We start from the raw sequence: 26,157 nt of genomic DNA, 5'->3' as shown, positions 1-26,157 counted from the left end.
CACTCTGAATTCTAGACAGAGTTCGCAACGAATTTTTTTATTACTGTTTCTCTGTTTGCCGAGGCGTCAACTGCCGGCAATTTTTCAATTACAGCATTGTATGCTGCTTTTTTTTTGTCTCCGTCACTACATTCTTTACTTTTAATCTTCCACAAACATGGGTGGTTTATATATATTTCAATGAATTCACTTACAAACTCTCGAGAACACCGACGAGTATCAGCCATTTTAATGCCCTGTGCGCACAAATACAAACATTAGACTGAGCAAACAGCTGTTTCGCACCAGATTTGGGGCGATTTGCTGTCCACACGCTCCAACTTGTCTGCGCAGATGTGGTTTGAACCCACAGATTTGAGAGGTTTCGCTCAAACCTCCAACTCCAACTTCCAGGTTTGCACACACCTCAGGTTGGTGCAAAACTCTTGTCCACACGCAACGATCTGTCTGTACAGATGTGATGTGCGCACACATTTGCGCAGACAGATCGTTGCGTGTGGACGGGCCTTTAGACTGTGGATTTACTGGCGAGAGACAGTCCAAGAACCAAGGATGTTACGAAAGATAGAGCACAGCCAAAAACGTTGCTAATTACTTTGACATACAGTGTTTATACTTCGTGTTTACAGTGTAATAGACGCCGTGTTTGCTTTGAGCGTGTGTGTTGTGGGGTTGTTGTTTTTTTTGTGTATCGCATAGTAGAAAATGGTACAGGGCTCTAAAGTTAGACAGAAAGTGTTTCTACGAAAAACTAAAGCTGGAAATATTGTTAAGGTGCTAAATGTATATGAAAATTATAATTTCCGTTCTGAATACAATTACTTTAAAGTTTATTTAGTCATTTAACTGATGTTCGTAAGACCTTTTTAGTTGTTCACTTGTATTATCGTGGCACCAGGTGTTCAGATTATTTCTCTCAGATACCTGTTTCGCAAAATGTCAAAAATGATAGCTGGCTTTATAACTTAGTTTTGCTTGAAATGCAAGAAAAAACATCCTCGAAGTTCTCGTGTTAATAACACATCATTTAAGTGTCGTTAGCTCAATTAAGAAACTTACACAGAATCATATTATGAATAATTGTATGTGAAAAAATTTCAGGTTGTTCGAGAACATTATCTTCGAAATGATATAGTTTGTGGGTCAGAAGTGTGCAGTACTTGTTACCAGTCACAAGATGAGAAAAGACTGAGTTCAAGTCCCGTATCGAAATCGTCAAGATTCCAATACCCACATTACCTTGTGCTTGACACATGTGTCATATTAAACCAGGTAAATTGTTCATATGCATTTATCATGTACATTACATATGTTTCGTTAGTTACATACACATTAAATAGAAACATAAAGATGTAACACACACATGATGCTGAAGTACTGGACGTGTCATCTTTAGATGAAGATTGAGTGGTTCGTCTTCTAGGATGCCTATTTGAATGTGATTAGAGAAGCACAACTCTTATATCATGTAGAGCAACAACTTACCGTCGTTAATTGTGTAGCAGTATAATGCTTTCCTACATGTTACTACAGTTTGGCAAATGCCTGAATTTTTTTTTAAATGTCATTACCTATGTATTGTGAAAGAAGTTGCCGTCATTTGTTGAATGATGTAGTGTGAGCAGTGGCAACCATTCACCATCTTCCACTTCCCAGTTGTAAGACAAAAAGCTGCAGGCATACAACAAAGGGGGTTAGATGTATTTTGGGGGATTTGGGACATTCAACAGCAAGGTGATTAGTGCCATTGCACCTCATGGTGCTTTGCAGAGTATAGATGTAAAAGTAGAAAATGTAGCTTGATAATAAGTCTGTCTATACTTAACTTATTTAAATATGGAATAGCTTACAGCTTAATGGCAGGTGACTGTAATGCACACACAGAGACTAAAATAAAAGCAAAAGGCGTCTGAGAATGTAAATTAACATAAGCCAAAAGAAGATACCTTAAAGCAGAATTGTCATTGTACCACCAACACCTTCCCTTGACAGTAATTATTGGTGTTACAAAAACTAAATTACCTGATATAAATAAGTCCTAGCAAGCCTCAAAATATTTCAGATTTTATTTTCCTAGTGGTTTCATCACAACATCAACATGTTTTTAATTTGTGCTTGAACAATACTTTCTTAGTAAAACTTTCTCCCTAAAAAATAAAATTTTGACATTTACGCACTTAAGTTCATGAGGGAACTACGTGTTCTTGCAAAGGCTTGTTACTAGCATATCATCTTCATAAGTACAGAAGCTCTTTGACTGCCAAAAACACTGTAGTATAAATTGCTGAGCCTACAAGCTTCATGTTTGGCACACTGTAGTCTACAAATTCTGATTCTGTTGATGACAGAGACACTTTAAAACGTTGAAAAGATAACCACCTGTGGAATTTCTATCTACTCTGTCACTAGCCCAATCAGAGTGGTACAATTTTCATCCCTAGCATATAACAGATTCAGTTTTAGGGTTCCCCTAATATAATGCAATACACATTTTAAAGTATTCCATAAGTCCAAACTTGCACATAACTGTTACCTACTTAGAATATTTACTGCCACACAAATGCGTAGTCTGGAACCTAATGTAGCATACAAGAGTGACCCTGTTAATTTTCCACATTGTTTCTCAGTGTCTTCATTTTTAGATTTTTCTCTTTTTAACGCATCAAGATCAAAATTATCCTCCAAGCAAATTGAAACAGAATTACATTCAAACATATCAAAAACTTTTGATACGAGGTGGCTATAATTAAACTTTCTGTATTTAACACATTATAACATGGAAACTAATTACCTCACGAGTACCAAACTTGGTAACATTAATGTCCAGAGTATGGGTTGCATGATCTCCATGTGTTACAGTGCCACCATCCAGTTCCAACAATGGCCACCAGGTACTGCTATCAGTCCTCGTTATTCATAGTCTCACATACGTGACCAGTCGCAGCGCACTTGTTGATGTGTCAACATGAGCTTTGACAAAAGGAACAGCGCATTATTGGTGAAGCACTATTATCAAAACAACAATAATCCTGCAGCTGCTCTTCGGGAATGTCACTGGCTGACAGGATTACGGAAGGGTCTTGTTTGTCCATGTGCTGTGTGAAGTGTGATGAAGAATTCTGAATCAACTGGCGAACTGGATGTTGCTGATGAAATCACTATTGCTATGGCAGACAACACTGTGCGCAATTCCTGATTGTCAGGCAGTGCGTGTGCAGTGTGACGACAGTTGAACATCCTGTGGTCCACCATACAGAAGATGCTGCAAACCATTCTCAAATGTTATCCGTACAAGACCCATATCGTACAGCAGCTTGCACCTCAGGATGCACAATATGTTGATTTCGCTCCCCATTTTAACGCAAGGATTGAAATTGACAAGGGCTGGTCCTAGGTCAATCTATGGACGGATGAGGCTCATTTTTCTCTAATGGGTGAGATGAACACAGAATTGCTGAGTGTGGGGATCTTCACCTCAGTCACTGTGCATGAAGTTCTTCTGTATGATGAATGTGTCACTCTATGGTGTGACTTCATGGTTACATTTCATCGTTGAGACATTCTTTTTTGAGCAAGTTAGTGCTCAAGGACAAAAGATGTGCAGTGTAATTGGCCAGCGTTACTGCAATATGCTTCACCAGCATGTCATTCCCAACCTACAGGAGAGAGATGCATTGAATTCAACAGTTTTCATGAAAGGTGAAGCCCTACTATTCATCGCTCATGAAACTCACCTGCTTCTCTGAAACACATTTAGAAACAATCTAACTATCAGCCAATTGTTTCTAAATGCTTGGCCAGAATGATCACCTGATCTCACTCTGTGTGATTTCTGGTTGTGGGGCTTCCTGAAGGATATGATTTACCAGGGGAACATTCACGCATGTGCTGATCTGAAGTGCAGAGAGGTAGCCAGCATACCTATGGACATGCTTTGTTCTGCTGTGCAAAATCCAATCCTGCACTGTCAGACTCTTCTGAACACTGATGGGCACCATATGGAGCCCCCTTTGTAGCTGTAATTGTACCGGTATGTAATGGTATGATATACTGTACTAGCACATTAAAATTGTTTGGGAAATACGGAAGCGTCCGATCCCACCCGTCTGCTTTGACCCATGACGTCACAAATATGGCGGAAACAAAAACAAATACACACACTTTCCACAAGAAGCCTAATGACACTAACGGGACAAGCGCGGGGAATGGGGTGTTTTGGGTGGGGGGCAAACTAAATATAAACAAATTTAGACACCTTGCGTAGCTACAACGTGTAAGTGAAGACAGCCATGCATGAATACCCACCCACCTCCCAGGGGTCGTAACCCATGCAACCCATAGAAGATAAAGATGCTTCAGTAACTGATTAGTGTTTTTTGTCTTTTTAAAAAAAAATCTCACGGGATAGAACGAACAGATCTGAAAGATAAATATATTAAACTAAAACAGAAATTCGAGAAAACAGATAATTAAAATAAGTAATAAGTGTTTTTAAATTAAAAAAAAAATCTCACAAGATAGAACAAACAGACCAGAAACATAAATAAAATAAGATAAAACAGAACTGGAGACAGCCACACTCAAACCAAACTCCGCGCCGTCATGATGTCACACACGACAACACCCATACGCCACGGGTCAAAGCCGACGCGTGGGATCGGACGCTTCTGTCGACCCATTGTTTGAATTGAATTGATACTGCATTATTTTTCTTCCCCATGCCATTGACATTAATGATACCAAGTTTGGTAGTCATATAGTTATTAGTTTCTGAGTTATAATGTGTTAAATAGGGACAGTTTAATTATAATTACCCAGTACTTTGTGGACTGGCTGCAGAATCTGCCATCCGACTGTTTTGGTTGCACATGTTGAGATCTAGCCTGGCTGGCATACGAAATATAAACTATTGTACAGGAACAAACCAATACTTTATTGCTTGACACGGGAAAGACATTTATTGGGCTTCGAAGAAGTTCTGCATATAAGTAGAATTTTCCTTCAAGAAACATGAATAACCCTCTATTGACACTGTAACCAAGAAATATACTCTCTGAAAAACAATAATTTAGTTAACAAGTCTAAGTGCATCCCTAATAAGAGTGAAACAGTGACTCTGGTGGCTGCTGCGAAAAATGTTTTGATAGCCACAAAAAACATACATATGCACATGGATGAAATGACGCTGCACAATGAGGACCATAATATCGACCACTATATCAGGCCGTCGGGAGAAGGGGAGTGCCATCCAGAAAACTTGCTGGGAAATCCATGAGTTGCCCTGACTGTGTTGTACTCTCTGGAAGAGGGTTTGCGATGGGTGGTGTAGAGCTGGTGAAGCTCCTTCAAGCTGTAGTACAACAGTCAGTAGTACTTCCTGGAAAACATATGTAGATTTGACACAGTTGATAGAGACAGTAGAGGTCTTGCCAGTTACTAATATGTACAGACCGCATACTCTTTGTTGCAGGACTCAGTGTGGCCATGTGTACAGTGGTTGAAGTGAGGGTTTGACGACATATGTATGAAGTATGTTGTGTGTTGTGTGTTTTAAAGTCATGATGTATACAGCTGGGAGGTGTGCTGTTTTGCACATCACTTGTCGAGTGCAAATTGTTAAATTTGTTCCCTCAGCTGACAAATGAAATTGCAATATTTGTGGTCAGAAAGCTGGGAGAACTGTGTTTTTATAAACTCTGCTGTAAGCCGCAACACTTTGCTGTAAACTAATTCTGCTGGTGAGGAATCTTAAGTCTGCCTTGTAAGTACACTTAAGACCAAATAAAACCATTCGTAGAGCTGTGGTCCAATTTGTTTTTTATGACACATGAGTACTCTCTTTAGAGAATGATGCCAGCATTCTACCATACCATCACTCGCCAGATGGTAGCTTGTAGCCATGTAGGAAACAGTGCTGCAGAGGTCTAAGGTTTCTGCAGAGGTACTATCAACTAGCACTGCGTATGGCCAGTGAGTGAAACAGTTGGTTATAATCAGAATATAACACTCTCCATTCAGTGGAGATAATGGGCCTACAACGTTGATATTCATATGTGTGAATTGTGTAGGTGTGTCTGGAAGGTCCCCCACTGGCATGTGCACATGGCGGGAAGCTTTGCTTCATTAACACTTAACATATGTACCAGTCCATTCGTGGTATTCTGTTTGGATTCCAGGTCAAACAAATGGCTGAGACTTGGTGAAATGTTGATCTAACACCAGGATGATGTTATGCAAGCAATTGAAGGTGCATCTGCAGACTTTAGGAGGCAAGAATGGACTAAGTTTTCCGGTTGAGAGGCCACAGTACAGTTTGACATCTGCACCAGGAGCATTGACTAATCCCAGCTCCATGGTTGACAATGTGTCCTTGAGAAGGTTCTGGAGTTCCTGGTCAGTCTCTTATGCATTGGGGAGTCAAGGAAAACTGATGGCACTTGAGAGACTGTAGACACAGGAAAGACAATTGTTGATTCGGGAAAGACAATTGTCGATTCCCGAAATGCGTCTGATGTCCGTGGTGAACGCAGCGATGAATACCAGATGGTTATGTTGGCAAGGTGAGCAGTTGTTACTGTTTTGTCAGAACACATAACTGAACAGTTTATGATCTGTGAAAATATTAAACTCTAGCTTTCATTTGTAAGCGAAAGTACTTGTTCGCCTCACAAATAATGTAGAATTCTCTGTCACATGCCCTTCATTTTGGCTATGTTGGAGACAGCTGCTGGCTGCCATGTGCCCTCGTGTAGCTGTTCTGAAGCTGCACTGGTGGCCATTTTGCTGCATATACAACTAGCAAGAGGGGTGCATCCACTTCAGGGTGTGTGACAACTGCTGCATCTGATATGCTCTGTTTTGTCACTTTGAACCCAGAGCTTATGACATCCATCCATTGTATCACTGAGTTGCCCCTGATTTTTGGACTGCTGAGTGCCATGCCAACAGATCTTGTAGCTTGGCCGAATGAGGCAGATGTCGACGGTAGGTGTTGAGCATGCCTAGGAAGTGATGTAATTCTCTAACCATATTTGACTGAGTAATTTGTAAAATGGTTTCCACTTTTTCAGGTAAAAGTAGTGAGCCCCTAGATGAAATCTGATGTCCGTGGAAGTTAATTTTCACTGACCAAATATGCACTTAGCAGTGTTCAGAACCACCCCATAATGTTCTAATCGCTTGAAGACTTCAATTAAGTGCTATTTATGCTGCTCCGCAGTAGACAAAAAGACAAGAATGTCATCCAGGAGGCAAAACAGACAGGAAGATCTTCCAGTACCAAGTTGATGAATCTTTGCCATGATTGTGCAGCATTCCATAGGCTGAATGTCATAAAAAGGCTCTCAAATAACCCAAATGGGGTGATGATGGCAGTCTTTGTGATATCCTCTTCTGCTACTGGGATCTGAATAAACACTGAATAAGGTTGCACCACATAATGCATAATTATAATTCTGTAACAAAGGCACTGCGTACCATTTGGCACTCTTCGGGCATTGAATGCACAATAATCTCCACATGGGCACCACACACCACACTTCTTTGGCACAAGGTGCAAAGGAGATGACCGTGGGCTACTGTACGGACAAATAATACCCACCTTCAGCATGTTGTCAAATTCTGCCTTTGTAATGGCTAAGCTGTCGGAAGTCACGTCTGGGTCTACACGAGACAGGTGGACTGTCAGTGGTGTTAGTATGGTGTACTGTGTTGTGACGTACTTCTTTATCCATCCCTGCTGGTAGCTTCAAGACTGGAAATTTCTGCAGTAAGCACATGTACTTGCCACTGGCCATTTGCACAATCTTGACCGTGTGCACTGCTGTGCTATGTCAGAAACCTGAAGCTGTCAAGCCATTGTGCTATCAGCAATTTGTGCTTTCGCTGCATCTGGTAGCAGGTGATAGTATGCTTGGAAATCAGCTGCAATGATGAGCTCCATCACACTCACAATTGTGAAGTCGCGAATCTAATTCCATTGGTTGCTTACTGTACTTTGGATATAATAGTTGTTCACCATGGACAGGCAGAACAAGGTTGGTTGTTGACTGCCGTGTAGTAGTTTTTGAGGAAACATACATAAATCCAACTCTTTGTCCACTGAATATTGCGGCTTGACCTCCTGTCAGTTACAAATAGGCGCTGTGACTGTGCTTGGCAATCACATGATGTGTCTATGTTTGATTGCCACTGGCATTTGGATAGGTGCAAGGTGTGGTGCATTTGCATGCCTGATCCCCAAATCTATGATGATACCAATAGATGGAGTGCTGATCAGCCCCAAAAGTCGAAGATGTTGCAGATGAGCAACTTCTTGACTTTATATGGGAGCAGTTCCTGTTGCTACTATTATTATGCCAAGATAACAGTTCACTGATCTGTTGGGTGAGCACATTAACCTTAGTTGCAAGATTCTCATAGTCAGCATATGTTACCATTGTTGTTGTTGTCTACATGATGCTGCCTTTGCACTTATTGGGGCAGGATTCATCGCAACCATTATATTGTCAGCCAACTTGGCCACTGCATTCAATGGCATCTCGGTCTGTGATGTTAGCCTTTACTTGTGGTGGTAGGCGACCTCTCCGTGACATGCGCAACCAGTTGTGGAGTATGGTGCCAGTGTCAACCTTGCTCCTCGGGTGTCTGAGGTACTGCAATGGCTTCTGGTCACCGATATGTTCCTGAGTCGAAAGTTGCATGGTGCACTGTTCTTGAGATACAGAGATTCTATGAAGCAGTTCCGCCTTCAATTTCTCGTAGGAGTTTGTTGTAAGTGGCGCAGTTATCACATATCTTCAATCTTTGCAATGTACCCATGGTCTAGTTGACTAACCACTATTGCAAACTTTGTAGTATATATTGTGATTCTCACATGATGGAAACTGGGCTCGACTTGTGCAAACCACAGTGCGGGCTTATGTGGCCAGAAAGTTGGTAAACACATGGCAGGTCTGGACAACTTGTTGCCCTAGCGCTGACCTCTCGTGGCGATACTGAGAAATTTTCAAACCACCCTTGTAGTTCGGTTGGTAGAGCACTTGCTTGTAAAAGGCAAAGATCCCATGTTTGAGGTCTGGCAGAGTACACTGTTTGAATCTGCCAAAAGTTTCAATGCCATTATTGGTCTTTGGACCAGTGGATAAAGGTTTCATGTGGTAATGAGACACAGAGCATTATGCAGTTAGATTGGGAGCAGCTGATCCTGGTAATGGTATACAACTAAGTATGATTTTTTGACAGTACATGAAGGCAGGTCATGATGTAATGTGGCAGAGAGGGATGACACTTACAGTACTAAGCAACACAAACTCAACTCTAGATTACAACACCCAACTCAACCCCAGTATACAATACCAATGTCACATAAAGTAATTACATGTTGTGTAAATGAATTAATTTTGTTTCTTCATATGTTTATCATCATTTAAACTCTTCTTATTTCAAATTTAGGTAATTCTCCAATGCAGACTCATTATCATTAAGAAACTTTGTTTCATTACAAAATGTTATTGCTACTGTCAATGTGTCTACATTTCTGGTATCTGTTTCTAATGCTCTTCTACCCGAAAAATCATTTATTCTGCAAAAACACAATTTTTACTGATATAAAATTCATGTTAGCATTAAATTGTCAGTTGTAATTTAACAGACACTTCAGTATTAACGGGAAGCATTATTGGCAGGAGATCTCAATGTAATTTCCCATGAACCATTTAGTACATTTCATAATATTGTTGTCTGATGAAATAGTTTGCAATATACTGTAATTTATGTCATACGTAATTTCCACAAATCTTTAACATTTTAATTGTAAGTTTGGAAAAATCATGTTTGTAATACTGCAAAGAAGGACAAAGCATTAATGTAATCCTATTTAAGAGACATGGCAGTGACCATATGAGAGTCAGTTCTGCTGCAACTTTCCTAATGCTCACTCTGTACCAGTTTATTGTAAAATTTGTGTTTTGTGAGTACACTGCAAAGTTTAAGAACAAAATGTGTCAACTACTTTATTTCATAGTTAGAATGTCAGACTTGTCCACAATGTGAAAATGAGCTGCAGGCAGTGACATCCAAGAATATTAGCCTGCTGTAAAGTCAGAGCAACACCCACCATTACAAAGATAATATATCTAAGCTGTCGGGGAGTTTAGAATGCCCTAGGGGCTTTCCTGCAGGTTTTAGTTTGGATGTTAATTTTAGCTATCACTAAAGGGATCCAAAATAAAACAATGAAACATCCAGGCTGGAATAATGACAATATTATGAAAAGGATAGTTGCTATTCACCATATAGTGGAGATGCTGAGTCGCAAATAGGCACAACAAAAAGGCTGTCACACAAAGCTTTTGGCCAAACAAGCCTCATCAGCATCAGATAAAACACACACACACACACACACACACACACACACACACACACAAAAGCAAATGCAACTCACACACACCTGAACAGTCTCTGACAACCGGACAGTGGCCTTTCTCCAAGCTTTCAACTGGCTGACTCAGTCAAATACAGATGGGTGTACAGTTTAATGTGCACCTCAAAACATGGCATACCCCGGCATGCTTCAAATAAGCAAATGACTGACTGAGATGAAGTAATCTATGATCGACAGAAAAAATCCTAGAACCAACCAGATTGTAAATGAACTGCATTAGTGAATTACCTATAGACGTGAAAGAATTACCTCAAGTCTGTACTAACCATGAACCATGCAGACAAATATCTCAAATACACCTGGGACTCCCTTCTCTTTCTGCAAAGGCTCGGGTAGGAAGTAGGAGAGATTCTGGTACCACCCACCAGCTTTGACCCGTGACACCAGCAAGACGACAGACAACCCCATTTCTAGCTCACACAATATGGTGAAGATGATGTCACACTTTATACATGCAAACTGACACAAATAATACGAAAAATATTTAATTGCTGAACTAGCATGAAATTAATGAGAACTGTGTGAATTATGGGTTTTTGGGTAAGGACAACCTAAATATACAACAATCCTAATAATGAAGACACACCAAAACAAGTACTTGCACAACAAAAAAGCAAACAAAAACCTGAAAACAACTGGTATTGGAAATTTCACTTGATCTACATAGATTAAATGAAATCAATGACAACACAAAACCACATGATGGACAGCTCAGCAATTCCAGTACTGAACTCCAGTAAACTACAGTACTGAACAGGTCACTTGACCTATATAGCTAAAATGAAGTCCGTGGTAACGGCAACACCAAAACCCACTCATATACCTAATGTTGAAAACCTAACCTCACCAATGTAGGTGAAACAGACTCCACAATATCTGCTAATCACAATCCAGCAACCTGTTCTGTAACTTCATTATGAGATCCATAACCAACAAAAATGAAACATTAAATTTAATCTCCAGTCATAAACAACACAATGCATTAAAAACTCCAAACCCAAAAATGAATCTATTGCAAAAATGCCCAATATCAAACTAACAAACTGTCATAAACAGTTCAAATATTATTCTTACATACAGCACTAAAGCAGTCCAATCATTCACTAACAAAACATTCAAACAATTTAAAAACACACTACCGAGTGCCACCGCACACTCCTACAAACCCTCTGCAAATATGACCCATTTCAAATACACTGCACCAACATAACATCACACATCACAACACAGTAACATCACGGGTCAAAGCAGATGGATGATATTGCAAATTTTGGTTGCCCTAATGTTATCTGTTGGGTACGAGGGCAGATGGCAATTCAGGGAAATGAATTTGTGGATACAGCAATTGAGAAAGCATTACATAACCAGTAGCTTCATCTTTTCCACAGTGCATAGCAGCACTAAGCACCTGAAGATTTTCTCCAGTGCATGCAGATTGCATAATGGTTTTTACAAGACTTCCCTGCACTCATTATACGCGGCTTTGTTCACTTGTGAAGACTGTTTCAATATCCACAATTAACATGTTTCGGCACATGTGCATCCTCGAGGTAGTTGACCTCATGCTCATTGACAGTGATTCAGTGATAATATGTGGGTCAGCATTCTCAGTGACAGGTTGATTGAGCCAAACAGTCCTCCATTCTGATTCAGTGGATGGAAATATTGCATCTTTGTGGAACATATATTGACAGAACTACTTATGAATGTACCTCTGAATGATAGACAAAAGATGCACCTCTAACACTATGGGGTGCCACCCCATTTTAGTATTGCTGCGAGGCATCATCTGAGAGCCACCTTTGAGAATTGATGGTTCAGCTGAGGTGATTCTGTGGCCATCTGACCTCATATGTTTGGATCTCTTCCTCTGGGGGCATTTGAAGCAGCTGGTGTATGAAATGTTGTGGAAACAGAAGAAGACCTCGTTGCTTGAATTGCCACTGCTGCTGGTATTATTGTGGGTATGCCAGGATTGTTTGAACATTCACACATTCAAGCAGTTCCTGTGAATGGCTCTACTGTAATCAGCATGCTAAACTATTTTCTGTGCAAATCGTCTCTAGCATCAAAATTGCCACTAGGGACTATATGTACCATAACTAAATAAATTTGATTTGATGTTGTCTATCTCCTATATTAAGCTGAATGAATAATTTCAGAATACCATATATATATATATATATAAAAACAAAGATGATGTGACTTACCAAACAAAAGCGCTGGCAGGTTGATAGACACACAAACAAACACAAACATACACACAAAATTCAAGCTTTCACTTTGTTTCATCAGGAAAGAGGGAAGGAGAGGGAAAGACGAAAGGATGTGGGTTTTAAGGGAGAGGGTAAGGAGTCATTCCAATCCCGGGAGCGGAAAGACTTACCTTAGGGGGGGGGGGGGGGAAAGGACAGGTATACACTCGCGTGCGCGCGCGCGCGCGCACCACACACACACACACACACACACACACACACACACATCCATCCGCACATACACAGACACCATGTTTATGTCTGTCGAAACATATGATAAACTGCTGCTAGACCAGGAGCAAGTACTTTTGCTTAATCCTGATAGAATCTAACAGGTACCTCATGTGATCATGATGCTTTTCCATTGTTGCACAATTTTAGTTTATTTTCCATTCCCTGATCATTTTGATACTTAACTCAATATCTGAAATTTAGGCATTCGTACATATATCAAATGAGGGAACCATATTATGATCTTCTTTGGTGAAAAAAATCTTGGAAGACCGTATTTGGTATTTTGGTCCTTCCTCTGTCACCTTTCACTTTGTGCTAGTGTGGTCACTGAGTGACTGAATAGATGACTTTAGTCTGTTTACTGGTTTATTTATGTATGACCAAAATTTCTGAGGATTTTTTGTCAACTCATATGGCAGACTTTATCATTTGGATGATTGAATGCTTCTTGAATTTCTCTCATTATGCTTATTTTGCCTTCGTACAGATTCTGTTTGTCAAATAAACTTTGTATACATTACAATCTGTTAAACTTTGTTAGTTTTTGTAAGCAACTTTGTGATATGGATATTGAAGCAAAACAATTCTTCTGATCTGTCACAACCTTCTGTGGTTTATCATACAATGCTTTTGTATTTTATCCATTCATACTCCACATTTCTGTCCTCAGAGCTGAATATTTGATGTTTGCTTCTCAGAGTCGCTGCAATTTGTTCCCTATTACGATAGCTAGGCAAAAATATTTTCCTACCTCCCTTAATGTTCGCTATAACTGGTGCAGTAAGGAAACTTAATCATTGGTATTTATTTTGGGCTAATTTTCAAAATGTAAATGTCGTGTCCTTGCAGGCAGAGATGTAATAGATTTAACTTATCAGAGATATTGGATAAATGTGCTATTTTTTTTTAAAAAAAATTGTGTCTCATGGTGTTTGTTATATTTGGTTTTTTTATTCTTCAAGTGTGGTGTATTTATTTATTTTTTACCCATCTAGTTCTGTAGGACCAAATTGAGGAGCAAATCTCCAAGTTTGTGGAACATGTCATTACATGAAATTGCAACATAAAAAGTAATAAGACATAAAACAAAATGTTGACGAACCCAAAAAAAGACAATCCAGAAGTTTATGTAAACGCAATCAACAATATAAACAGGAATCAGCTTAATTTTTCAAGGAAATCCTTGACAGAATAGAAGGAGGAAACTTTTCATTTTTGATTTGAAAGCATGTGGCTTACTGCTAAGTTCTTTGAATTTTTGTGGTAGCTTATTGAAAATGGATGCAGCAGTATACTGCACACCTTTCTGCACAGGAGTCAAGGAAGTGTAATTCAAGTGCAGATTGGATTTCTGCCTATTAATGACTGCCAATTCTTGTGAATAAGCTGATATTGTTAATGAGAATATATATAGACACACACAGACTAATGAACAGGGGTTGGCAAGAGATTCGCAAACGTCCGCCACTTATTGCCCCAACCGCCCGTTTCTGAGTGAAAATATCCTTTGAGAATGGGAAGAGTTACCCCAAAATGTTTCTTTAGGTAATAGGAATGTATGAGAGAATTCATTGCCACGAGGGAATCACCACAACTGACCTAATTACAACACAAACATGTATTTGCCTCCTGCACTACCACAGCATGAAAGACATTGCTTTCATTGTCTGAGTTCTTATATTGTTTACTATATTCATCACACATCTATGACTAAATTCAGTGGATGACTCAAATACTTTGATTCAAGAGGTTGTCAGTGAATGTTGCAATGAGTCTACATTGAATCTGTAGCTTTGTTTCAAATGATTCCTGCAATCCTCGATAACAGGTACGTCAAGTGACCAGCATCACTATATATACGAACACAGTTTGTCCATTGCATATTTATAATGTGTGTTCAGTATCTTGAACAAAAGAGAAGGCCCCCACAATACAATTATAATATAATAACCATATTTTTTAAAGAATAAAGTGTACATCATTATTATTGTCTTTGGTCTCATTGATCTGTAATCCAAATTAATTTCCTTTTAATTTTTTGTTCAATTGTGTGTTGGTATTCTCTACCATGTGCTAAGTTCCGGGACAGATGGAATTGTTATACAAATTCACATTTGAAAGGAGTTTCCCCTCAAACTTGCCAATCTTAAACTTTGCCAAATCTACAGCAGCTGGTAAATTAGTTGTGTTGTGGTATGGGGCTACTTATTCTCAGCAAGTCTATATGCAATATTACGTAATGATAATAAATCTTTATTTGCTGTTGACAAATGCTTGAGGAAGGTACATTTTTGATGGTTTAATTAATTTAATTTCCTGGCAAAGAAGTTATGAGGTTTATCAACAAAGCTTTTAATGACTGGTGTTTAGAGGTCTCGCCTTGGTGCCATGAACAAAGGATTATGCTCACGTCGCTTTTGACAGTATGTTTGACAATTTGTACATCATATCCTTCAACCAAAAAGGCTATTGCACTAGCAAAGCTTATTCAGGAATGTGACTTGCATTTCCATCACAGGCTTATTTGTTGTCATTTTGATCAGAACTGCTTGGCATCTGATCACACACATAAGGCACTGCATTTTCATTTGTCCCTTATGTATCTGTACTGGTCCAGAATGTGTAATATTAGACCGTGTAGTGCAGCCACAGTGGCCAGGGCTGCTGCTATCCACAGCTTAGGGACTGCTGATAAGGACTATGCATTCCTGCCTAGGGTTGAGAATGGAGTTTTATATTTTGCTGCAGAAGTTTTTGAAAGGCTGCCAGTAGACATCAGGCAGGAAATTAGTAATTCCAGATATTGAAATATAAAGTGGAAGAGTTTATTATCAACAATTTTTAAAATTAATATGAATGTAAATAACAGTTAACGCTAATGTTCATAGTATATCAATTTCAACTTCTCCAGCTGACATTGTCCCCTAAAGTAAAGTTATAAAAGTAGTTAATATGAACTACTGGATAAAAACAGTATTTGAATAGCTGCTTTTTTGTAATATATTTATCTTCAAATAATCCTATAATTACTGGTGTGATTACATTAGCACTAGTGATTATTAGTTGTTAGGCGTCTTGAAAGAAGTAGCCTGAAATATCTGGTTTCACCTGTTAATGTATATCTTGACTTGTTCCACGTTCCTGAAGGCTATACAACATCATGGGGTTAATGGAAGATGATGTGAGAATAATTTGAAGAATTTCAAATATATTTTAATTGACTGTGGTATTGCAAATTAATAACAAATGATGCATCAGACTTTGATGGATACAGCTATGGAGATGAAAATAATATATGGAGGCATGACAGGCAATAGCATGGAGAAAAGGAGTAGAATATCGAATATCTCGCACTGAGTCCCTGTGGTTCTTTTGCAGATGAATAGACAGACAGGGGGAGAGAGAGAGAGAGAGAGAGAGAGAGAGAGAGAGAGAGGTGGGGGGAAGTTTTAGAAAGACAGAAAAATATTCAAGACAAGAATGATAATTAGAGGGTCTTAGAGACACATGCAAGATAACTGTTAAAAGAAACAGATTGATCAGTTTTTACTCTATTTTTTTTTTTTTACCAGTACACTTGCAATCTTACATGATATACACAGATAGACTGTACTTTCAATAACTGTACCAACCATGGAAATCTGATGAGATATATAATGTCTTGTATGTTCCTTGGGAATTATAATTCTATTGGAAATTTTTCTTTGCTTTGCCTTTCAGATCGATGTTGTGGAGGCAGACACTCTTTGTGATGTTATTATACCACAAACTGTCCTCGAGGAAACAAAGAATCGGAGCCCTGCTATATATAAAAGACTCAGAGCAGTTATCAGCAATACTTCTAGAAATTTCTTTGTCTTTCAGAATGAGTTTCATGAGTGAGTAAACATTTATTTTTATTTTTTATGAATGAATGTACACATTGAAATCCACCCAAGACAGGCAGACAAACAAAAGCTGGTTGTTTTTTTATTACGCCCTCCACATGAATGTTTGACGTTTTATCAGAAATTGAAATTGTCTTGGATCTATTGAGAACAGATATAGAGCTAGCTTTTCTCTACACACTCCTGTCAGATAATTCTGCTTTTTTAAGATTGCTGTGTGTAGAATAATACACATATTGCAAACCTTTTTTATTGTCCTATCTCATGTATATTGTTGGTGAAAGTGCATCAAGTAAATAGACTGTAAACCCCGTCCCACGCATAAAGGCATGTCATTTACTCTCTGTTTACTACATCTGCAGATGCTTTTCGCTTTTGATGATCTTTGTCTGTGGCCCTCAGTTTCACATGTATAGTGTCTTGCTTGGAAGACACTACATATTCTGCCTTAATGGCTATAGTGAAACTAATCAAGGCTTTGAAATCGCCAAACCCAGCCATTTTAGGTATTTCATATTTGTGAGTGCCCAGTGATGAAAATGTGAGATAGAGTAAAACCTTTGACCACTCATTGTAACTTGAACATATTTATTGCCTGTTTGTTAACAATGATAAGTGAATTTAAAGTAGAAAGTGTTAAGCAGTGACTGGCTGTTATTCTGAACTGGTTCATGCAACATCTCACACATTCTGAGTCAAAGGTAATCACTCACGGAATGAACCTCTATATCACTCGGTTACTGCAAGAAAGATTTCCTATTCACACTGTTTGGCTTCACTAACTCACAAGCTAATTGTCATCCTCCAACCCAACCTAGACCTCAGGTACAACACAGATTAGTCTTTCACTGCAAATAAGATGAAATCATTAATAACTATTTAAACATGGAAAAGTATGACATATAGGTTGATAACAAGAATGTCAATATGAAGAAAGAGAAGGAAAGTCTCTTCATAACATGCTACCAATTTGTATTTGTGGCCATCATTCCAAGAGAATCCTAGAAAACAGAAGTGATGACCATGACTTTTCTTGTAGGTTTTTAGTTTTTAAAACATTACATTTTCACTTTTTGCCTCATACATTTTCATCAATCCTTTTTTTTCTGATACTTAATGGTGGACCTGTGTTTCATGTACTGTTGTGTACCTTGTAAAGGCATGCAAGGGCCTCCAGACTCTCAGTTGTTAAATTAATTTGAGATGTATAAACTACTTTCATTCTCTTCTTGTTTATGGCACTCTGTGACCCAATAAATTGCATTTTACAGTTGTGTGTTTCCTTGTGTTTCTGGTTAGAACACAAGTGGCAACGTCAAGGGTTGAATTTTCATGTGTTTTGGAGTATGTGGTTTTTCTGCCATTCGGCTCCTTCATGGAGGCTTTGCTCTAGTCACTTTCGGAACAACAGCAGGCTTTATGACCATGCTGGAAGAATTATTGGCAGTGCTGATCCCGGCTCAGCTGCTGGTTGTTCAACAGTTGCTCCCCCTCTCTCCTCCCTCCTCCCCCCCCCCCCCTCCCCTATGATGAATTTGAGACTGAATCACTTACAAGATGTGGCTTCACCAACATTTCATGGCATTCCATGGCATATCTGTAAGGTTTTCTTCTTATCGTGAGTACCCACTCATGTGTACCACTGACTGTGTCAGTTATCTTTTGCATCACTTTCTTTTGACGATATGTGTCATTTGCTGTCCTATCACCACAAGTGTATGCAGGTAGTCACTGCATGCATTAAATTCTACCAGTGTTGCAGGCAACCACAGCAGTCATATCAAGCTTAGGTGAGTGAGCTTCGTGGCCTCTGTCGTAACTGACGGCCACTCTGTGGGTTGAGCAGGCTTAGTCGTCTCTAGCTACCCCATGGTTGGGGCTTTGTCAGGAGCAATGGCGGCTTTTCTTCCTGTGGCAAGTGCCAGCCCCTCCCACTGCTCTGAATAGGCCCTGCCATCAGTGGGGTCAGAAGCCGGCTATCCATTACCAAAGCCTCTCCTCTCCAGCCTACCATCATCACTGCCCATATGGTGACTTTCATTGTGGACTCCAATGTCCAGATGGCTCCCATCTCCCTCCGACTGGTCCTGTCCAACATTCCCCTGGTTCACATGCAGTGGGGATGTCCTTGTCCCACTCATTGTCATCTGTATCTGCTGGTCCAAGGGGAGCAGGAACTTCTTGCGTCTTTGGCTGCTGCCTGCAGCACCGTTATGGATGCCAAAACTGTTGCTTCAGTCACAACACCGTGGACATGACACCTGGTCTTTCCCCCACAAGGAAGGAGGTGTGTAGTAACCTGACAGTTACTACACAGCCCACAGCAAAAGTATGCTGGGCCACTACAACAAGTGTAGTGCATGCCAATGTTCAAACAGTGAATCTGCAACTGCCTGAGGTGGCTGCCAGGGACAATCCGACCACTGACCAGGTCCGCCGTATGTGCACAGCATTACATCAGTGACACCTGACATAGATAGCACCTTTATAAGGCCCTCAGATGTTAAATGAGTTTGAGGCATATAAACTACTTTAATTGTATTCTTATTGATGTCACTCCATGACCCAGTCGTTTGTATCTCTTTTTATGGCCATATGTTTCCTTGTATTCCTTGTTAGAATGCTGACATACTATTAAAAAGAAAAACAGAATATTTTGTTGGAATGAGAAAGCATAGAGGAATGGTGCTTAAAGCTGAAACACATCTTCAGTTGTGCTGTAGGCAAATATGTAGCAAGTAAAGTTACAAAAGATAGCAAAAACCCGCCATGGTTTAAAGATACAGGTGGCTTGAAATGTGTATGAATGCAAGATAGCCCATAACAAAGATAAAATAAGATAATACCCAAATACTAGGTTGGAGGTAAACGTCTGGAGCCAGCCAAAAGAAAGTCTATATTTTGGGATAATACTTCAGAGTTGTATGAAATGGACTGAACATGTAAAATTAGTAGCAGAGAAAAAAAAGGAAGAAGATTTTCTGGGAGGCTTCTGGAAAAATGCAGTACATCTGTAAAGGACTCTCTATACAAGACACTAGTGTAAGTCTTTATTACTACTCAGATCAAGTAGGCATGACAGCAGAACTCAAATATATTCAGTGATGTGCTTGTAGTATAATAACAAGTCAGTATATTCTTTACAAAAGTGTATTGAAGGTGCTCTGTGAAAACATGTAGAAGGGAGACAGTTTAATCTTTTCTTTTTCTAACTGTTGAGTATGTTAAGAGCACCAACATGTAAGGCAAATTGTGCTACAATTTTCCTTCACGTATCTTGCTTAGTGATCATGAGAGAGATTAGTGTGTACAAATCATATTTTTCTTTTCACCCCTGTACAAATGGAATAAGATAGATAATCACTTAATATTGATATGTAGTAACCCTTCACTATGCATTTTACTTTGTCATGTGGAGTACTTATGCACATGTAACTATAAGAGGAATTCAGTAGAACCATGAAGTTGAAACTCTTTTGAGCATTATCCTTTAAAACTCATTTTTGTTCAGTGTCTAACAGAATTCTCTCCTACAAAGGAGAGAGCTTTGTCATACTGAAAACTTTGTTTAAAATATGGTTTGCATCACCTCAAGGTGTTTACAATGTCTGCAGAATTCTATCCCTACAATATGTAATTATTTAGTGTAACATCATGAAGTTTTGCAACAATCTCATCAGTTATCCGTCCTACATGGTTTCAGATAGCTGGAGTATGCATTGTCATCAGTGGACACACAGCAGTGCTTAAATCTAACAAGCCACTTCTGAGGTGTTGCCTGTTGAAATCAAAGCAAGAGCCTTTAATATCAAATGTAACCTCACTTTTAACTTTAACTTGGTTAAATTCCTTAAAATGATGTACTTTATTACAGCTTGCAGTTGTATTGTGGTCATTTTTACTTGTTTGTTCACACAATCACAACAAACTTAAAACTAAATGTATGTCTTATACTACACAGCATGTCATCTAAATGTTTATATTTTCTGAAGAGTGCAGTATTTTTTTTCCATTTTCATGCCATTTCTGTGGTGCTTAGAACTTGTACACATTGTCTCTCAAATGAGGCAACCACATTGGCACAATTATCATTCTGACATGCAGTTGAAATAGATGTTAAGTTTTTTTTTATAGGATCCATTCTCTTTACTGAAATTTATTTATTTCTTGATAGTTGTGTTTTTATTCTTCTCGTGGTAATACTTTTCTTAAAACTTGAAACATTTTGTAGTCCCCTTGGAGAGGATATGGTGTTGCACGAGATCCCATTCACGGCTTTGGCCAGAATCCACACACTCATGATATGAGAGTCACAGTACACATTGTATATCTCTGAAGATTAACTAGTAAATATTTATTGGCGGACTTGGAACAATTTATTGCTCTGCTACGCTTACTAAATGGTTGTAATAAGGTTTGCCAACCTCTCTTTGACCCTCAAGACAATGAGTTAGCCTTTTGATTGCTCCAAAACCAACATACAATGCCCTGTAGCCATCTAACTGCACTTGGAAAGATTCTGAGATCCGATCACTACTCACAGTTTCTGTTAACAGCCATGTTCAAGATGGTGTTCTTGTATAAAATAATTCTGTTTGCTTCACTTTAATATTCTAAAATAAAATCCTCACCAATTACATCCCTTTCTTTCTAGGGACACACATGTTTTGCAGCAGTCTGACGAGACTTCGAATGACAGAAATGATCGTGCTATTCGGAGAACAGTTGAGTGGTATCAGAAACATTTGGATCACAATCAAAAACTCCATTCCGACAATCACATTAAAGTTCTTCTTGTAACTGATGACAATGAAAACAAGCGGAGAGCAGAAGCAGAAAATGTGCTTGTTGCAACAAGTAAGTTTTTTCCATGTTTATATTTTTAAAGCAGTTATTTGTTCCCAGTGGAAAAAAAGTATGACCTTATAAGGTTAAATACACACATCTACTGTCCTGAATACTTCTGGTTGTTGACCAATATACTTTAATATTCATCTTGTGTTGATAAAAATGTGTTAATTCAAAGTAAATGATCAACATAGCACTTGGTGGCAGCTACATGTGGAGAGTCAGACTGGGGTTGCATGCCGTGATACAGATATGTTTTTTTTTTTTTTTTTGGGGGGGGGGGGGGGGGAGGAACACTCACTGGGTAATATAGTGACAACAGCAGTGCTGCTTTCATGGTTATGGTGCACTCTGGATATTGCACATTAACATACACTCTGATGTGTGGCTGGGACTCCAGAAGTCTTCTATATTTAGCTGTGATCTTCATAACTGAATTGAAACACCAATGGACCTGATGGTAGAGTCCGTACATGATTTGTTCTGTAAAACATCAATCTCTTTAACTTCAGGGAAGCAATGAAGGCAATAGCATTAAATTCCAAGAAGCATTTGGCATGTGTCCACTATTATAATTTCTTACATAAAATGCTATTAATTAATAAGAATATCCTGAAATATAGAATGCATGGCCTTTGATACCATACATCACTAGTAAGCATGCTGTATCTGAATCAGAGATTCGTTTAGGTACACAGAAATAAAGATACTAAAACATAAATATGTGTAGGAGGTGGGGGAGGGGGGGGGGGGGGGGAGGGGGAGCACCTAAAGTAAAGCTGCTATCAACACAGAGGTTTGGTTTTGGATAACACAGTGCTTTACTGGATATGGTGGTATGCCATTGCCTTCTTCCAATCTTTGAACCATCCTACCCTACCAGTTGTAGGGGGACCTGTAGGTTAACGTGTATTCTGAACTGTGGTGCTGTTTGACATACTACACATTAACAAACATTGCCAGAGGTGAAAGAAGTGATAGATGACGGCTAAAAAACCTAGGACTGGCCAGGCATCAAACCTGAAACCTTTGGATCTGTAACTGGCATTTGCCTACTATGGACTTTCCAATACAAAAAGATGTGTGTGGCCCTCAACTATGTATCCTCTGACTCAGAGTTGAAATATTGAAAGATATGGCTGTTTTCATTATCTGGGGGCTGGGATACGTAGCTGCTGCATTACAATCCAAATACTGCTGAGTCTACAGTGCACAATATGAATATACACATGAATTAAATGGTCGAAGGTTCCTATCACTCGGCAATTGAAAATTTTGAATGTGACATAGAAATTTATAAATGAAAGATTGCAATTAAATAAAACCTGCAGGTACTATTTTTAACAACTTTAAATGATGAGTATGATAGCAGAAGTACCTTTAAGAATGCCATTTATTACTTCAAAACAATTATTGGTCTCGATGGTCCAGCAATTAAATAAAATATGAGTTGAATAACAGGGAAACAGTAGATTCCTACTTCACGCAATTAGTTATGAGCAACAGCATAGCTCGTGAGATATTCACTTCTAGACGCATACTAAGTCTTCACTGCAGAAGCTACGGAAATCTCACAAGTGCACAAGTCGGCACTACGAAATATTTCTATCTCCCGCTTCCACACACAAACTGCTCCACTCTCCAAGTAGTTCCCACGACCGGCCGTCATGCCTCCTTGTCCAGCACTCCCCCGTGTCCTGTGCCACCCAATGCTCCTCCCCACTTCCATACAGTCTCCCCATTAATGAGTGCTGTCATTGGCTAGAGAGCTCCCGCCATTTCTCCAAGCCAACGCACACTCACAAATATATTGAAATACTGGATTTACATTTAAATAATTTGAAATTAAATAAATATTCCTTTGGCTGGACCATAAACATGCTCTAACACACATTATTAAATACATAATCAAATCAAATAAACACGTATCAAAGGAATAGAACAAAAGTAGGCCAGTAGCCTAATGTCTCTGTGTTTTCTAAAACACAGTAAATATTTGACCAATTTCTTCATGAATAGTATATATCAGATATAAACAAAGACATAGATGAATAAATATATTTATAAGCATGCTGCTACCATTTTTTCATGTAACTGTGGAGTACTTATGACCTGACGCGGTTTATATTAATTGAACACTTTGACCTCCAATAACTCATGTACTATTCAAGTTACATGCCTGTAATTCATACCAATTTAGCTTTACACTAATAGCTTTCTAAAGACACATTAATCAACAAAATCGGATGAACCGTTTAGATTTTGGAAATTTGTTGCTGGGTGTTACTTGTATAATTTACGGTCAGATACTAAACGTAAAACTAATAAAGATATTGGAAATATTACACCGTCAGAATCATCATGCAAATAATGGTAATGTACATGGTTCTTTCTGAGGTATCATGATTCCTCTGGCTATTATTAATTCCTACATGAACTATGAAGTGTCTGCCATTATGGTTTCACAAAGTCCACCATCTTTGGTACTCCCAGCATACAAATCTCCTTCATCGACACAAAGCACAGTCCTTGTCATAGCATCAACATGGAATTCCCAGCGACGTGGTCGACCTGGAACATGTGCTGGGGCTACGCCTCTTGCTCCGGCCGATGCTCGGCACCACGTGGCCGCTGATGAGCCGCAGCCCACCGAGAGGCCCCCACACATCCAGGCCAACTCTGAACTTAAGAGTATTTTCGGGGCACCACAACTCACCTGTTACCTCACATTACTGAGTCACTGCACTGCACTGCACTGTTCTAAAACTGATTCTCTCTCTCTCTCACTCACTCACTCTCTCAAACATAATCTTTGTTTTCTTCCATATCAGCATTTGTTTGGTGCAGTACCAGTTTTATTTCTAATGAATGCTTCTATGTCTTATTAAAATGTGTGTGTGTTTCTACTATGAGAGTAAAATTCTTTGTGGTCATCTTGTACTAATAATCATGCTTTGTTTGTCATGTGATTATTTCCACTAATCATGCATACTATTACACTGCTTTATCTAATTATGTACTTTATGCTCTGCTAACAGAACTTTTGCTGTAATGTTATGGTGTCTTATGTTGTCGACTTGAGAATATTTCATTGTCTTTTACTCAGAATATTGGCTCTTCATTTGGTCATTCAATCTAAATGCTTCCCACAAACTTCATCCAACGCCTAATTTATCTTCCAAGATTCTCAGCATCGCCAAACTTTTGAGTCTAGCAGAGCCTTCTTTTTAAATTTCCTATAGTAATTTATGAAAACCAGAAGTAAAATATCCAGATAATTGGTTGTTTGTTAGATGTAATGGAGGTGTTACTGTGTGATGTATGTGCTCAGTTATTGTATTGGGTGTCCAGTTTCACCAAGCATAAGCTTTGTTTTTCGAAAATCCTTGTTAAATTCTGTTTAGTATTTAGCTTCTTAGTCAGTGCCCAAGGAGTTTACCTTCCTCTCATAATCTGCTCTGTCAACATCTATCTTCACTACATATAAAAATATTTTATTTAAACATTCTGATAGTTTAGCTAGCTGTACAGTTATATAGTTTAATCATACATATTTCAGGGCTGTGAATTATAATTTCTAATTATGACGTAACAGTACTTCACACTTTGTTAACCCTTTCCACTCCCTATTTTTTGCCACTTTTGTTCGCCACTGCTGATGTTTATTTTGAATGGAAATTAGGATGAGTGGACATCAAAAATCAGAGATGAGATAAAATAAACTGAAAGAATGAGGTTTGGTCTAGCCGGTCTTCATTAAAATAGTCACCTAATTCTATCTTTGAAATTAATGCCATATTCAGGATTACGGTAACAAATGGTTTCATTTCTTGTAATGAACAAACAACCCATCTGTGCTGCAGTGAATACTTTATTAGTGAGTTATATTCTGTATTTTCTCTGCTGCTTATACGTTTGTTGTGGTCACAATTTTACATAATTATAGTCATTTATACATCTTATGCCATCCATCTTCATACAAGCAAAAACTGTGCAAAAAGGACACAATTCTAGAATGAAATTTTCACTCTACAGCAGAGTGTGCGCTGATATGAAACTTCCTGGCAGATTAAAACTGTGCCAGACCGAGATGAACTCGGGACCTTTGCCTTTTGCAGGCAAGTGCCCTACCAACCTATACCTATACCAGCCTTGCAGTTGGCAAAACATAAGGTACCAAAGGCAGAGCCACCTGTGAGATGACACATGTCGTATACCAGCTATTATGTAAACACTGTTCCAGTCTTTTACATTGGCATGACTACCACTACGTTATCAGTTAGGATGAAAGGGCATAGGCAGAAAGTGCATACAGGCAACACACAATATCCTGTTGCAGAGAGTGCTCTACAACATGATAGTCATGACTTTGGAGCTTGTTTCACCACACATGCCAGCTGAATTCTTCCCCCAGACACCAGTTTCTCAGAGCTCCGCAGGTGGGAACTAGCACTACAACATGTGCTTCATTCTTACCACCCACCTGGCC

At 39.0% G+C, this 26,157-nt stretch overlaps 1 protein-coding gene across 1 annotated transcript in view; it reads left to right on the top strand.

Moving 5' to 3' along the window:
- The first annotated feature begins 597 nt into the window (after positions 1-597).
- LOC126479936 (exosome complex exonuclease RRP44) overlaps positions 598-26,157 on the top strand; it is a 148,386-nt gene continuing 122,826 nt past the window's right edge. Inside the window, exons 1-4 of the mRNA XM_050103826.1 lie at positions 598-774; positions 1,102-1,272; positions 16,654-16,811; positions 21,475-21,677. Of these exons, the coding sequence (XP_049959783.1) occupies positions 706-774; positions 1,102-1,272; positions 16,654-16,811; positions 21,475-21,677 (601 nt within the window). The 5' untranslated portion in view covers positions 598-705. The remainder of the gene's footprint in view (positions 775-1,101; positions 1,273-16,653; positions 16,812-21,474; positions 21,678-26,157) is intronic.

This window comes from Schistocerca serialis, chromosome 1 (genome assembly GCF_023864345.2).
Source record: "Schistocerca serialis cubense isolate TAMUIC-IGC-003099 chromosome 1, iqSchSeri2.2, whole genome shotgun sequence".
Classification (NCBI taxonomy): Eukaryota; Metazoa; Arthropoda; class Insecta; order Orthoptera; family Acrididae; genus Schistocerca; species Schistocerca serialis.
Note: the sequence above shows the minus strand (reverse complement) of the source record. Positions and strands in the feature narration are given on the sequence as shown.